Source organism: Carya illinoinensis, chromosome 4, assembly GCF_018687715.1.
Source record: "Carya illinoinensis cultivar Pawnee chromosome 4, C.illinoinensisPawnee_v1, whole genome shotgun sequence".
Taxonomy (NCBI): domain Eukaryota; kingdom Viridiplantae; phylum Streptophyta; class Magnoliopsida; order Fagales; family Juglandaceae; genus Carya; species Carya illinoinensis.
The window spans coordinates 18303578-18318235 of NC_056755.1; the positions used below are offsets into that span (position 1 = coordinate 18303578).

Consider the following 14658-nt stretch of genomic DNA (forward strand, 5'->3'; position numbering starts at 1 on the left):
GACATTTGCTAAAGATAAGTTATCCTCACTGCGGTGAGAGATCAAGGCAGAACTAAGGGCGAAAATAGGTTCTGGAGAAATCCAAAACAAAGGCCATTTGAGAGAGAGAGAGAGTTGTTTATGAGTGTTTGTAAAATTGTACAAACATATTGAAAATACTGATTTTTCGCTTCAGTGGACGTAGGCAAGTTGCCGAACCACTTAAATATTGTCTATCTATTATTTTGTGTGATTTTTAGACAGGTCGGAGTGCGCAACAATTAGGATCAGAGCTTTAGTTAGCGCTGTTCAGAAAAATCAAGTTGATTGAAATCAACTTTTGACCCCACTATGATGTTCCTCACATCAAGATGAATCCGTTGCCACAAACGGCATAAAAAATGGATGCCGGAAGAGACTGTATGCGCCCCTAGAAGTTGGAGAGTGCACAGACTCGCCTCAGTTGCACAAGAGGAAGAAGACGAGTGGGAAACATGCGCCCACGCGCCCCCACTCGCTGCTGGAGGAAGAAGACTCGTGAGAGACATGCGTCCACGCGCACCGGGGGCTGAAGACACGTGCGAGGACTAGGGGGGAGATCGGTCCGGTCCGGTCCGGTTCCGGGGGGTTTGATGGACCGGACCGGACCTATTCGGTCCAGGGATTCCCTACCCTGGACCGGACCGAATCTCAATGGAACCGGGCGGTCCGGTCCCATTCGGGACGGTCCGGTCCGGTCGGTCTAATCGGTCCGACCGGACTCCAAATGGGCCAATAGCCCAATTTTTTTCTTACATCAATTTCGGCCCAACAGTTAAAATCCACTAACAATTTATCTAATTTGAAGCCCAAAATACCAAAAAAATACTTAGAAAGAAAAATAAAAATAACCATTAAAAAAATTATCTATATACAATAAATTTGAATAAAATATTTTACTACCAAAAAAATAAAAAATTTCTATATACGTTCCAAACAATTTAAAGATCAATCAATTATAGTATATACTATTTAATATTTATCATATATCTAAAAAAGGAAAGAAAGCCCTTCTAACAAGAGAATAATATAGCAAAAATCGATTTTCATGTATCTTACTTTACATACATGGTACATCAAATGATTACAATTTGCATTCTAAAAGGCCAGAAAAATAAAAATCCATTCCCAAGCAATCTGCAAGCATATTTAAAAAATTCAAACCTGCAAGCATATTTAAAAACTAAAAATTAAAAAGTCTTAAAAAAAAGAACTATCAAAGATTAGAAGTTATATTTAATAATTTACATCAAAAGCACTGATGCACAGTGCACTATAACATACTAACACTAGCATAAATTACGTAAAAAATAGAAAAAGACCAACAGTAGCATCTAAAAGTTAACATAATTACATCAAAACAAAATACAAATTATACAATTAGGCAATTGTTTAATCAGTCCCTGACTATTAGCAAATTCCTCACGATCAATTTTTCCATCAAGGTTGAGATCACGATTCACAGATCTGCAGATAAAAAAGTAAAAAACCAAGGCGTTAACCTATTGGTGAACATAATAAAAATCAACCTTTAAACATTAGGTTAGTCTGTTATAAAATAAATCAATTCAGTTGGTGCAGCACTTGAGTTGGTACAAAACAAGTTGATATTGGTGAACATAAAATAAATCAACCTTTAGTTAGCCTTTTACACAAGCTGTAACTGAGTCTTTTTACCATGCACTTCTTCAAAGTGCAGCAATTAATGACACAAGGCCTAGAGAAGATGGTTTTAGGAGAGGATTAATGACATAAGGCCTTGATATGTACAAAATCACTATAAAACAAGATGTTTATTGAGTTTAACTTGTGAATTTTTCAAGTATTAAAGTCCAAATATAATAGAGAAGCAGATTTTACAAACAAATCACATCTAGAAAGAAATAAAACTGGGAAAAAAAAATATAGATTTTAAACAGAATTCATGTCTTACATCAATATTGGGTTAAGACTCGGTAGCCATTTCATTTGATCCTTCTGCAGAATAAGCCAATTCCCCAACAAGTTCTCCTTCAATCCATAAAAATTTAATACAAAACAAATGAAATAAAGTTAAAATAATATAGAAGATAAAACAAAATATACCACAAAATAAATCAAAGTTAATTGATTACATACCCATATCTATCTGCTTCTCAAATTCCTCCACTTCATCCATTAAAGTCCTAAGGCTTATTGGAGTAGAGGAAGAACGGAGCCAATTTTGTGCACATATGAGAGCCTCAACCATCATCGGATTTAAACTACTTCGGAAAGGGTCAAGTACACGACCCGCAGTGCTGAATGTAGATTCAGAGGTCACAGTAGATACCGGTATTGCAAGTACATCGCGTGCAACCTTTGAAAGTACGCGATATCTAACTGAATTCACCTTCCACCAATTTAGTAGGTCAAAATTATCACCTTCATCCTCACATTTTTCAGCTAGATATCTATCAACCTCTGACCTGCTTTCCAAAGAGTCTTCTGACTGTAACTCTTGCTTAAATTGGGCCATCAATGCAGCATGTCTATTCGTAGACTGAGTTGTGGAAGGACTTGCATCTTCACGTGGGGAACTTGTGCGTTGAGGAGAACTCCCTTCTTCATTTTGGATATATGCCTCATACATGCGGATAAATGCATTTTTCACCTTCCAACTCATATCAATGATTTTTGATTGATCATATGCATACATTTTTCTCAACCCAAAGTCAAGATATCGCATCTTGTAACGAGGATCAAGAACAATCCCAACGTACAATAGCATATTCTGATTATCCATATTCTCCCAATACTTTTCAAACTTTCTCTTCATATTTGAGGCCATTAATCCCACCACGGGACTTCCTTCTTCACACTCTATGTTAATGGCATTTTTAATATTCACCAACTCCGAAAAAAAGGTATTGCAAGTTACATACTCACCCCCCGAGAAGCGTAAAGTTGCATAATGAAATAATGCAAGAAACTTCTCAAACAACCGTACCTTATCCCAATCGGATGCATTAGGAGGCCCTAACTTCTTTGACTTTCTTCTAGTTACCACATCACCTTCATCATCGTCATCATCATCATCTCCAATACTACTTAAAAAGCACATATCTTCTTCCTCCAACCGATCAAAAGCTTTTCTAAATTTCCCAGCCCTCTCCAACATAAGATAGGTGGAGTTCCACCTAGTCGGTACATCTAGGCAAACATGACTTTTGCATTTAATCTCTTCCAATGCCACACACTTCTTAAATGTACCCCACCTTTGAGGGGAGGATTTAACATACTTCACAACACCCCTCACCTTCGCAATAGACTCCTCATACTCTTTCAATCCCTCACGCACAATTAAATTTAGAATGTGTGCACAACATCGAACATGCAAGAATTCATGTTCCAAGACCGTATCCCTCCTATACTTGGTTTTTTTTTTCAAATAAGAAATGACCCCATTATTAGAACTTGCATTATCAAGAGTGATAGCAAGTATTTTCGGTCGCCCCCAATCATGCAAACACAACTCTATGCCCTTACCAAGTGTATCACCCTTGTGATTTTCAACCAAAGAAAAGGAAAGAATCCTCTTATGTAGCTTCCAGTCATCATCAATAAAATGTGCTGTGAGACACATATAATTAAGATTTTGCACGGATGTCCATGTATCCGTGGTGAGGGAAATTCATTGCCCTCGAAGAGCACTTTTTAATTTATTTTTTTCACTGATAAACAAATTAAAACAATCCTTTGCAATCGTCCAACGGGATGGAATCCCTACCCACTTAGGGCAAACCACAAGTATAAACTTTCTAAAACCCTCCCCTTCAACAAACCTAAATGGCAACTCATCAACAATAATCATCTCTGTCAAGGCTTGTCGGCAAGTCTCAACACTAAATGAAATGGGCACAAGTCCCCCACCACCACTACCTCTCTCCATTTTCCAACCTAGAGTCGTCTGGGACTTATCCGTATTCTTAAATGGACCTTTCTTACATTGCTTCTCAATGTGATGCTTCATAGACTTTGTACCATTGATCTTTGTATCACACGCATACGAAGCACCACAGTAATTACATGCAACCCTAGGTTTAGTGGGATCCCCTTTTGATATTCTTGTAAAGTGATCCCAAACCATTGACCTAACTCTACCACTTTGTGACCCACCAATGTTAGATTTATCACTTACATTGGATGGGGGTGGGGGCGGAGGCATACCAGGGCTTTGTATTGACTCTTGCACCTCATTGGTTGAAGTTGACGAATCCATCTAGAAAAATAAACAACCAACAATTAGTGTAATAAGTTTTTCTAGAACAATTGGCTGTCCGTAGCCTGGAAACAACCCTAATATCTACCACTATCCAGCACACAAACAACCCTAATATCCATCTACATTGGCTTCATCAAATCCATCTTCAAAAATTGATGAAAAGTACAAGTTTTCCATAAATCTAAAACCTTTCTATCCATAATCCCACATTGGATTAGCCATTTGATTCATCAAAATGATAATATAAATTTATTTTTATAATAATAATTTTATAAAAAAAATAAGATTTTTCAGTTTGCTCGAGCGGAATGTCAAGCGAGAGTCGAGCGCTCAACTCTGCCTGAGTTCGCTCGAGCTGAAAGTCGAGCGAGCGTCGAGCGCTCCACTCTGCCTGGGTTCGCTCGAGCGGCAAGTACGCGAGACTAGAGCGAACCCATATGTTTTCCAGAAATGGGCACAAGTCGCCAATGCTCTAAAATCCACAACTATCCAGCACACAAACAAGCCTAATATCCACAACTATCAAGCAAATTAACAAAAATAATAACTAATAGGTAAGATATAAAAATAATAGAGAGAGAGAGAGAGAGAGAGAGAGAGAGAGAGAGAGAGAGAGAGAGAGAGAGAGGCACCTCGTTCGGTAAAAACGAGAATGCAACGGTTGGGAATTTGAGATGCGACGGAGGGGCAAGTGGGCAACGGCACAACGTCGGCAATGGGTTACGGCTTGGAGGGGATGCGCACGGCACGGGGCTAGGGTTTGTAGAATTTGTGAGCGTCGAGCGTGTTTTTCACTTGAGAGTTGAGAGAGAAAGTGAAGAGTGAAGACTGAAGGAGGAGTGGAGGGAATCGGGGGGGAGGGGGGGGGGAAAGGGAAATTATGTGCTGAAACGGCGCCGTTTCAGCACATAATTTCAGAAAAAATATATGGGTTGCGTGAAATGACGCCGTTTCACACAACCCATATAACTTCTTCTAAAATCTAATTCTAAACAATAAAAAAAATTTAATAAGTTGGTAAAAATATATTTAAGTTAGTAAAAATAAAATTAGGTAAACTATTTAATGTGTATTATTTAATTAAATCACTAAAAAAATCACTAGTTAATTGTTAATTTAGTTAATTATTACTAACTTAGAGAGTTTTTTTTGTTTTTGAAATTTACTAACTTAGTAATTTACTATTCTACTAATACTATTAGTCTATTAGTAATTTAGTATATAGTAAATTAGTAATATTTATTAACTTATTTACTATAGTCTAATAACTAGATAGTCTAGATGTAATAACTAGTAACTAATAATATTAATATGTAATAACACTAGTTAGTAGTTACACTAGTACTAATAGATAATAACTTAAATATATTAATTTAATATATATAACTAATAGTATACTATAATTACTATTATATATATTAGTAATTTACTATATACTAAATTACTAATAGACTATTATACTAATATAGTAATACTATTAGTCTATTAATATATAGTAAATTAGTAATATTTATTAACTTATTTATTATAAGTTTATAAATTATAACTAATAACTAGATGTAAATATCATGTAATACTAATAACTAGTAGTGATTTATTAATATAGACGGTTAGTGATTTAGTCTTAGTCTTAGTAAGTTAGTATAAATATTATTATATTAGTATTATTGTATTAGTATAAAATTATATATATTAATAATTAGTATGATAAATATTAGCCTATTAGGTAAGATAAAAATTATAAATAATTATAAATTATATACAATTATAAATAATTATATACAATTATAATTATTATATAAATAATAAAATATATTAATATTCATTCGGTCCGGTTCGGGGCAAAACCCCCCTGGATCGGGACCGAACCAAAACCCATCGGTCCAGAGAAAATAGGACCGAAACCGACCGGACATTCTATCGGTTTGGTTCGGTCCGGACCGAAACTGCCGATCCGGTCGGTTTTGCCGGTCCGGACCGGCCGATACTCTCCCCTAGCAAGGACGCGCCCCCACGCGCCTTTTAGAGGACACTGGCATGTGTTGGCCACACGCCTCAGACGCCCTGTCACAACCTGATGAGTGTGCGAAAGTGCACTCTATATACCCTATTATTGAACTAAAATGCTAAAATGTGAATAGAAATCATAGGAATTAATGTGTATTCTTAAATTAAATTTCTATTTACGTTGGGATACTCCTAAACAGTTTTTTTATGTCTAATTTCATAGTTTATAAAAGAGCAAGTCAAGCCCAGTCAAATTTAAAGGAGGACATTCATGGGGTTTGAGAGCAATTTGGAAGAAAAGAAAAAGAAAAAAATCACAAAATGAAACCATAAGAAGTCCAAGTCTGAAATTCGCTAGGAGACAGTTTGGATATACTTTAGTCTTTTGACTGTATCTTTTAACTCATATATCGGATTGATTATATTCTTAATGCATTGGAAATCTATCTTAAAGGGCTATAACTTTGTCTTTAATAAGGATTTCCAAATTCAAACTCCTGAAGGCTGTACGTGGCTGCCAAGATAAGTCCTAAAAGTTAGGCCTTTTTTTAATGCGGAAATCAAGAGGACATTAGGGTTTCTTTCTTACCCTATATAAGCATATCATTAACACGAAATGGAGGTGAGGAAGAGGCACAAGAGGCAGATCTGAAGAGAGGAGAAAATCACTTCCATGACCACCGTTCGCTTCAGTTTTCTCTGGATATTTTTGTTGTCCATTATATTTATGGGTAACGAAATTCTCAAGTAGGGTTAGAGATGAACTTGCACATTAGATGGTATTTCTAATTTATTGTTAATTGATGTATTTGATTTTCAATTGCTAAAACTCTTTTGTTTTATCATTCTCAATTCATCGTTGATGTTTTCTTCTTCGAATAATCATAGAATTTATTGTGTTTATGGATTCAGTCATGCTTTTTCTATTGAATGGATTAGTTCTTTGATTATGTTTGGATCAATTATTTATCTATATTGATTTAGTTTTTTGCTGCAATATCGCTTCCTGAGTATATTGTTGTCATTGGATTTTATCAATAGAGGTAGTAATTCACGTTTTTTAAAAGTGGTGAATATTTTTTTAAAGGATTACATTTTATTTAAGTCTGGTTTATAAATCTATACCTTCCGATTGGAAATTGCGGGAATTGAGTTCCTAATTGAGTTATCCAATGAATTAAGAATAATTAAAATGCCAGATTTGTGCAAGAGATTCCCGACGCCCTACTGTTTTTCAAATTTGAGTATTTTTTCTGTTAATCACTTTGCTTCACTTTAATTTACATTTAAAATTAATCTTTGTTCTCCATTACTTATTTAATATTTTTTCTTTAGTTTCTTTGTTCTTCTTGCTATTCTTTTAATTTGTCTCCCTGTGGAATCGACACCCCAAAGCTGTGCTACAACTACCGCGTTATTCTTTGGGCGTAATCAAATTTTGGCTCCGTTGCCGGGGAGACGGTAGAAGAATTGTGAGATAGTTTTTCTTTTCAACAGTTTGTAAAGGCGGTAACTTCGTTCCCTATTTTAGGTTGTTGCATCTTTTTTTTTTTATTTTCTTTTTCTTTTTGTAATTTTTTTTAGTGTTGGGTTTTTCTCTACCTTACATGCACAGGTATAGAGACGCCTTGGGTCGGTTTGCTTGTAGACCTGTGTTAGAGTCAGAGTTTAATTTTTCTGATCATTTGTTTGATAATTCTTCTAATTCTGAGAAAATGAGTGAACACGAAGATCAACCCACTAGGACCCTTCAGGATTACCTCCACCCTACACGCACAGCCACACCATCATGCATCATGTTTCTAGCTAATATTCGCCAATTGGATTTTAAAACAGGGATGATACAGTTACTCCCTACTTTTCATGGCTTGGAAAATGAAAATCCATATGTGCACATTATGGAATTTGAGGAAGTAGTTGTAACTTTTCATAGTCAAAATGCAACTGATGACATTGTGAGACTTAAGTTCTTTCCTTTCTCTTTGAAGGATAGAGCTAAGAGTTGGCTATACTCATTGAGACCACGATCTACTGGGTCATGGAATGAAATGACTCGGGTCTTCTTTAATAAATACTTTCCCCAACATAAGACCAATGCTTTAAAAAGGTAAATCTCCACCTTTGTACAAAAGGACAATGAGACTTTGTATCAGTCTTGGGAGAGATTCAAGGAGCTATTGAGTATGTGTCCTCACCATGGGTATGAGAATTGACGCTTAGTGAGCTATTTTTATGAGGGACTTACACCTAGAGAATGTCAATTTGTGGAGATGATGTGTAATGGTGAGTTCTTACAGAAAGATCCTGATGAGGCCATAGAATACCTCAATGAGCTTGCTGAAAAAGCTCATACTTGGACTGGACCTAGTGCTACTGAGAGCACAAATAGGTCACGACCTGCAGGAAACCTAAATGGTGGTGGAATTTACCATCTCAGGGAAGAAGATAACCTAAAGGCTAAGATTGAGATGTTCACTAGGGAGCTAGAGGTGTTGAAGAATAAAGACTTCAAGCCAACACACGTGGCTAATCATACAGAGTCTTTTGGATGATGTTTTGTATGTGGTGGGGTAGATCACCTTGCCCAAGAGTGTCCCACATTTGCTGAGATGAGAGGGATGTATAAGGAACAATGTAATGTCTTAGGTATGTACATGAAGCCTGTTGCACCTTTCTCTGATACCTACAATCCTGGGTGGCGTAATCACCCCAATTTTAGCTGAAAGTCTGAAAACCAGCCGCCTGCACAACCCCCTAGATCATATCATGCACCAATACATGCACCTTCATCTTCTAGGAGTCCTTTAGAAGACACTTTGCATGCTTTTATTGAGGTATAGAGTAAAACTAATCAAAAGTTTGAATCTTTGATTATGCAGGTTGTTGAAGAAAACAAAGAGATAAAAAGTCATATATCCAAGATAATGAGCTCCTTGAGTGTGAATGAGCGTGACAAGTTTCCTTCTCAAGCTCAATCCACACCCCAAAGTCAGCATATGGCACAAAAAAATTTAAAAGAAGTTAGTGCCATTATGACAAGAAGTGGTAAGTCCTTACACATCCCAACAACTGATAAGCAAGAGGATGTTGAAGAGGAACAAAGCAATGATAGTACCGAGTTCCCCAAGGATGCCGAGGTAATCAAGAGTCCATTTAAGGTACCATTTCCTCAAGTTTTAAAATCTGGTTTGCGAACTTTGGATCCTAGTAATGAAATCTTGGAGAACCTCAGGCAGGTAAAGATTAACCTTCATCTTTTGCATGTTATTAAATGTTGCCCAGATGACTAACACAAGAGGGGGGTGAATTGAGTTGTATTAAAAAAAATAATAATTATAAATCAAATATATAATATAAAATATAAACAAAATATGAAATAACAATAAATATAAAGAGTAAGGGTAAGAGAGAAGCAAATTCAGTATGTTAACGAGGTTTGGCCCCACTGCCTACGTCCTCGCCTCAAGTTACCCCTTGAGGATTCCCAAATTCACTATTTAACCTCCTTCAGGTGGAGATAGAAACCTATTACACCTTTGAACAATACCGCTACAAAGGATCCGTGTAGAACACCCTCTACACTTACAATCACCTTACACGTGGTGATTCAACTATTCCCCGTGTAGAATACTTTCTACACGCACAAGGGTTATACACATCCTTTTTCTGATACAAAAGTTGATAGTGGGTAGGTTATCAGAAAAAACTCCTCAATGAGTGAAATAAAAACAATACAGTGCAAACTATATCTCTCAAAATGAACAAGGATTAAAGCTCAATGCTTAGAGAAGAGAGAATGAAAGTTTTGAATGAATGTTGTATGCTCTTGGTGTTGTGAATGTGAAGCTCTCAAATAATCTATTTATAGGCATATGAGACTTCATATTCAAATTTAAAAAGATTCACATGTCAAAGACAACATCATTCACTTTTTCAAAAAATTCAAATAAAATGTTCTTCTTTTTCAATTATCAAAGACAACATCATTCACTTTTTCAAAAAAATCAAACCTAATCTTTTACTTTTGGCATATGACAAAATGAGCACACTTTCCTTTTCAAAAAATTCAAACCTAATCTTTTACTTTTTGTATATGACAAAATGAGCACACTTTACTTTTCAAAATTTTCAAACAAAATCATCTACCTTTTGTATAAGTCTAAAAAAGCATCAATCACTTTTGAAAATATTCAAATAAAACATACACATGTGAAAGATGACAATCAATCATCTTTAATATTTTCAAAGTTCAACCCTTTAATCAAGGCATGCACATGCAAAAGATGACAATCAATCATCTTTCAAAATTTTCAAATTTAATTTTCAAAAAAATTCATGCATATGTGAAAAATATATTTTAATGCTTTATGATAAAATATTAATTTTGAGCATTAATACTAATTTCGAATTTTGAAGAGATTTACAACATTACTCTATAATTTTAATGTGAACTTATTCCCTTCTTGCTCATGCTTGTTTCCTTGATGTGCTTGACTCCATTGTGTAGACAACTTGAGCTTGAGACTTCTTTATTCTTTGAATTCATTTGTTATCATCAAAATTCATGTGTAAATATATAATTACACAAAACTTGAAATCTTGGGTTCAACAATCTCCCCCTTTTTGATGATGACAAATACTTGATAGAACCTGAAAGCTGTATTAATACTTAAGCTCCCCTTGAGAATGTGCGCTAGTTTTTCAAGCAAGAGTATAAATATAATTCCAAGCATATATAATAAGTTTAGCAATTCAAACAATGTTAATGTTCTAGTCTAATACTTCTCCCCCTTTTGGCATCATTAAAAAGGATCCGCAACAAGTAAATGGACCTGAAGAAAACGGTGCGTTAGTAGACACTGTAGATAAATAAATAAATTTCATCCGTCCGTGACCCGACAAGTGCGGCTAGAGATTTGAAAAAATAGTTTGATGTTGTTGACAAATGAGATTGAAGGTTCCGAGTTTCTAAAAAATGTCATTTTCACCGATCGGGAAAAAAATACATTGCTCTTTGACTTGGATGATAGCTTGTCTTATTCTTTATGCTATCTCTATAAAATCAATCCTGAAGTTCATCCAATCCGCATCAAGTTTTCATCTCATCTCTATAACTCATCTGCATTCCTTCAACATTCTCGTTTTAAGCCTTCTATTCTTTTCTCAATGGCTCATTCTTCTAACATTTCTCTAAATCCATCCATGAGGCATTCTGCATCTCAACCTCCTGTCCTTTCTGCAGCTGCCATTGGTGCCATGTTGCAGCAAGAAAATAATAATCTGACTAATAAGTCAGATTCTGATGCTATTTATGACTTGGTGAGTCTTGGGACTCGCTACTCTTCCTCTATTGTTGCTTTTTCTCAGCGGCTACAAGCCAAAAATCATGAAGTTGAAAAGCTCAAATAACAAATTGTTGTACTTCAACGAATTGTTCAAGAGTCTCACACAAGGGAAGGAATCATTCGGCAGAAGAATAAACAGTTGAAATCTTTATTAGATTCTTCATTCCGCTTGCCGGTTCCCATAGATAAGAATGACATGATATTGTATGAAGAGAATGAGCGTCTCAAACATGAGACTAAGAATCTCAAGTTTATGTAAAAGTATTTAAAAAATCTATCTCTATTTTTATTGACTCTAGTCTATCTTTTAAGAAATATTCATAGTATGCATCATACCTATTTCTCTTCTGATCATACATAATCTATCTTCTGGTAAAGGTTTTGTGAAAATATCTGCTAACTGATCGTGTGTGTTTGTGAATTCTAGTACTATATCGCCTTTCTGCACATGATCTCAAAGAAAATGATATCTTATTTCAATATGCTTAGTTATAGAATGTTGTATTGGGTTCTTTGAAAGATTTATAACACTTGTATTATCACATTTGATTGGGATGTGATTATACTTGAGTTTAAAATCTTCAAGTTGTTGCTTCATGTAGAGAACTTGAGCACAACAACTACCCGCAGCAACATATTTTGCCTCAGCAGTAGATAGTGCAACAGAATTTTATTTTTTACTAAACCAGGAAACTAATGCATGACCTAAGAAGTGGCATGCTCCACTAGTGCTTTTTCGATCTATTTTACAGCCAGCATAATCTGCATCTGTGTAGCTGATTAGATCGAAAGATGTGTGCTTAGGGTACCATAATCCTAAGTTAATTGTACCACTAAGATATCTAAGAATGCGCTTAACTGCAATTAAATGTGATTCTTTTGGAGATGATTGAAAGCGTGCACATAAGCACACACTAAACATAATATCTGGTCTACTGGCTGTTAAATATAATAAGCTACCAATCATACATCGATATATCTTCGAGTCAACTGGTTTACCGGATTCATCTTTATCAAGTTTAGTTGATGGGCTCATTGGTGTTCCAATTTCCTTAGCATTTTTCATCCCAAACTTCTTCAGTAATTCCTTAATATATTTTGATTGATTGATGAATGTTCCACTTTTTGCTTACTTAATTTGCAATCCGAGAAATAATGTAAGTTCTTCCATCATGCTCATCTCAAATTCTTCCTGCATAGTCTTAGCAAAAACTTGACACATATTTTCATTAGTAGCACCGAATATTATATCATCAACATAAATCTGAATCAAAAGAATATCATCATTTTAATATTTAATGAAAAGAGTTGTGTCGATTTTTCCTCTTGAAAAACCTTTTTCAATCAAGAAACCACTAAGTCTTTCGTACCAAGCTCTAGGAGCTTGTTTAAGTCCATATAGTGCTTTTGTGAGTTTGAAAACATGATTTGGGGAAATATGATTTTCAAAACCTAAAGGTTGCTCAACATATACCTCTTCATTTATAAAACCATTTAAGAAAGCACTTTTAACATCCATTTGAAAAAGTTTGAAATCTTTATAACAAGCATATGCAAGTAGCATTCAAATAGCTTCTAATCTTGCGACAGGTGCATATGTCTCATCATAATCGATTCCTTCTTCTTGATTAAAACCTTGGGCTACAAGTCGAGCCTTATTTCTAGTAATGACTCCGGACTCATCTTTCTTGTTTCTAAAAACCCATTTTGTTCCAATAATAGTATGATTTTTTGGTCTAGGAACAAGTGTCCAAACATCATTTCTTTCAAATTGATTCAACTCTTCTTGCATAGCTAGAATCCAAGATTCATCAAAAAGTGCGTCATCAATATTTTTGGGTTCAATTTGAGATAGAAAAGCAGTATGATTGCAAATATTTCTAAGAGATGATCGAGTACTTACACCTTGTGAAGGTTCTCCCAAAATTTGTTCCACTGGATGATCTTTCACAAATTTCCACTGTTTGGTTGCATCTTGTATTAAATTTTGATGATCTTTCCTGATGGCTCCATATTGAACTTCCTCTATTATTTTCTCTTTGTTGAGATTGAGACTTTTCGTATTATTTATACCTCCTGTTTCTTCATCAATAGATTTCTTGGAGAGTGAAGAATTAGATTAATCAAATACTACATGCATAAATTCTTGTACAGTCAAAGTATTTTTATTGAATACTCTATAAGTTTTACTATTAGTAGAATACCCGAGAAAGATACCTTCATTAGATTTTGCATCAAATTTGCCTAAATTATCCCTATCATTCAAAATAAAACATTTGCATCCAAATACATGAAAGTAACCAGTGTTGGGTTTTTTCTCATTCCAAAGCTCATAGGGGGTTTTATCTAACTTAGACCTTAGCATAACTCTATTTATAACATAACATGCAGTACTTACCATTTCGGCCCAAAAATAACTTGGCAAGTTGTTCTCATTGAGCATTGTTCTTGCCATCTCTTGAAGAGATCTATTTTTCCTCTCTACTACCCCATTTTGTTGAGGAGTTCGAGGAGCAGAAAAATTATGCACAAAACCGTTTTCATCACAAAATGTTTCAATATTTTTATTAACAAACTCTTTTCCTCTATCATTTCGGATACTTGAAATAGTATAGGCCTTTTCATTTTGAATTCTCTTGCATAACTTGGTAAAGACATTATGTGCCTCATCTTTATGAGCAAGAAAGATGACACAAGTATATCTAGAGAAATCATCAACAATAACAAATGCATAATATTTTCCTCCTAGACTTGCAACTCTATTTGGTCCAAAAAGATCCATGTGTATCAGTTGCAATGGTCTAGTAGTGGAAATATGTTTCTTAGTTTTAAAAGAAGTTTTTGTTTATTTATCAAATTGACATGGATCACAAATTTTGTCTTTAAGAAAATATGTTTTTGGTAAACCTCTCACAAGATCATTTTTTGAAAGTTTGGAAATAAGCTCCATGTTGGCATGACCTAATCTTCTATGCCATAACCAACTAGTTTCATTTTGAGCTGAAAAGCAAATAGCATCTTGTGAGGTAATTTCTTCAAAATCAA

General features: G+C 35.0%; 1 protein-coding gene and 1 non-coding gene across 2 annotated transcripts; both read right to left on the minus strand.

Moving 5' to 3' along the window:
• Positions 1-1963: 1963 nt before the first annotated feature.
• On the minus strand, positions 1964-2937 carry LOC122306316 (zinc finger BED domain-containing protein RICESLEEPER 1-like). Its single transcript, XM_043118749.1, has 2 exons — positions 2137-2937; positions 1964-2028 (listed from the first exon to the last, which is right to left on the minus strand). The coding sequence occupies exons 1-2, from the start codon at positions 2825-2827 to the stop codon at positions 1964-1966; spliced, it is 756 nt and encodes a 251-aa protein (XP_042974683.1). The 5' UTR covers positions 2828-2937.
• Positions 2938-8363: 5426 nt separating this feature from the next.
• Positions 8364-8471, minus strand: LOC122308603. The gene has a single exon (XR_006242122.1). It is a non-coding gene; the product is annotated as a small nucleolar RNA R71 (small nucleolar RNA).
• Positions 8472-14658: the final 6187 nt, after the last annotated feature.

Coding starts and splice junctions, on each gene's coding strand:
- LOC122306316 (XM_043118749.1), bottom strand. CDS start 2,827: ATGGCCTCAAATATGAAGAGAAAGTTTGAAAAGTATTGGGAGAATATG. Junction 2,029..2,136: donor TGAGAAGCAGATAGATATGG/GTATGTAATCAA, acceptor TATGGATTGAAG/GAGAACTTGTTGGGGAATTG.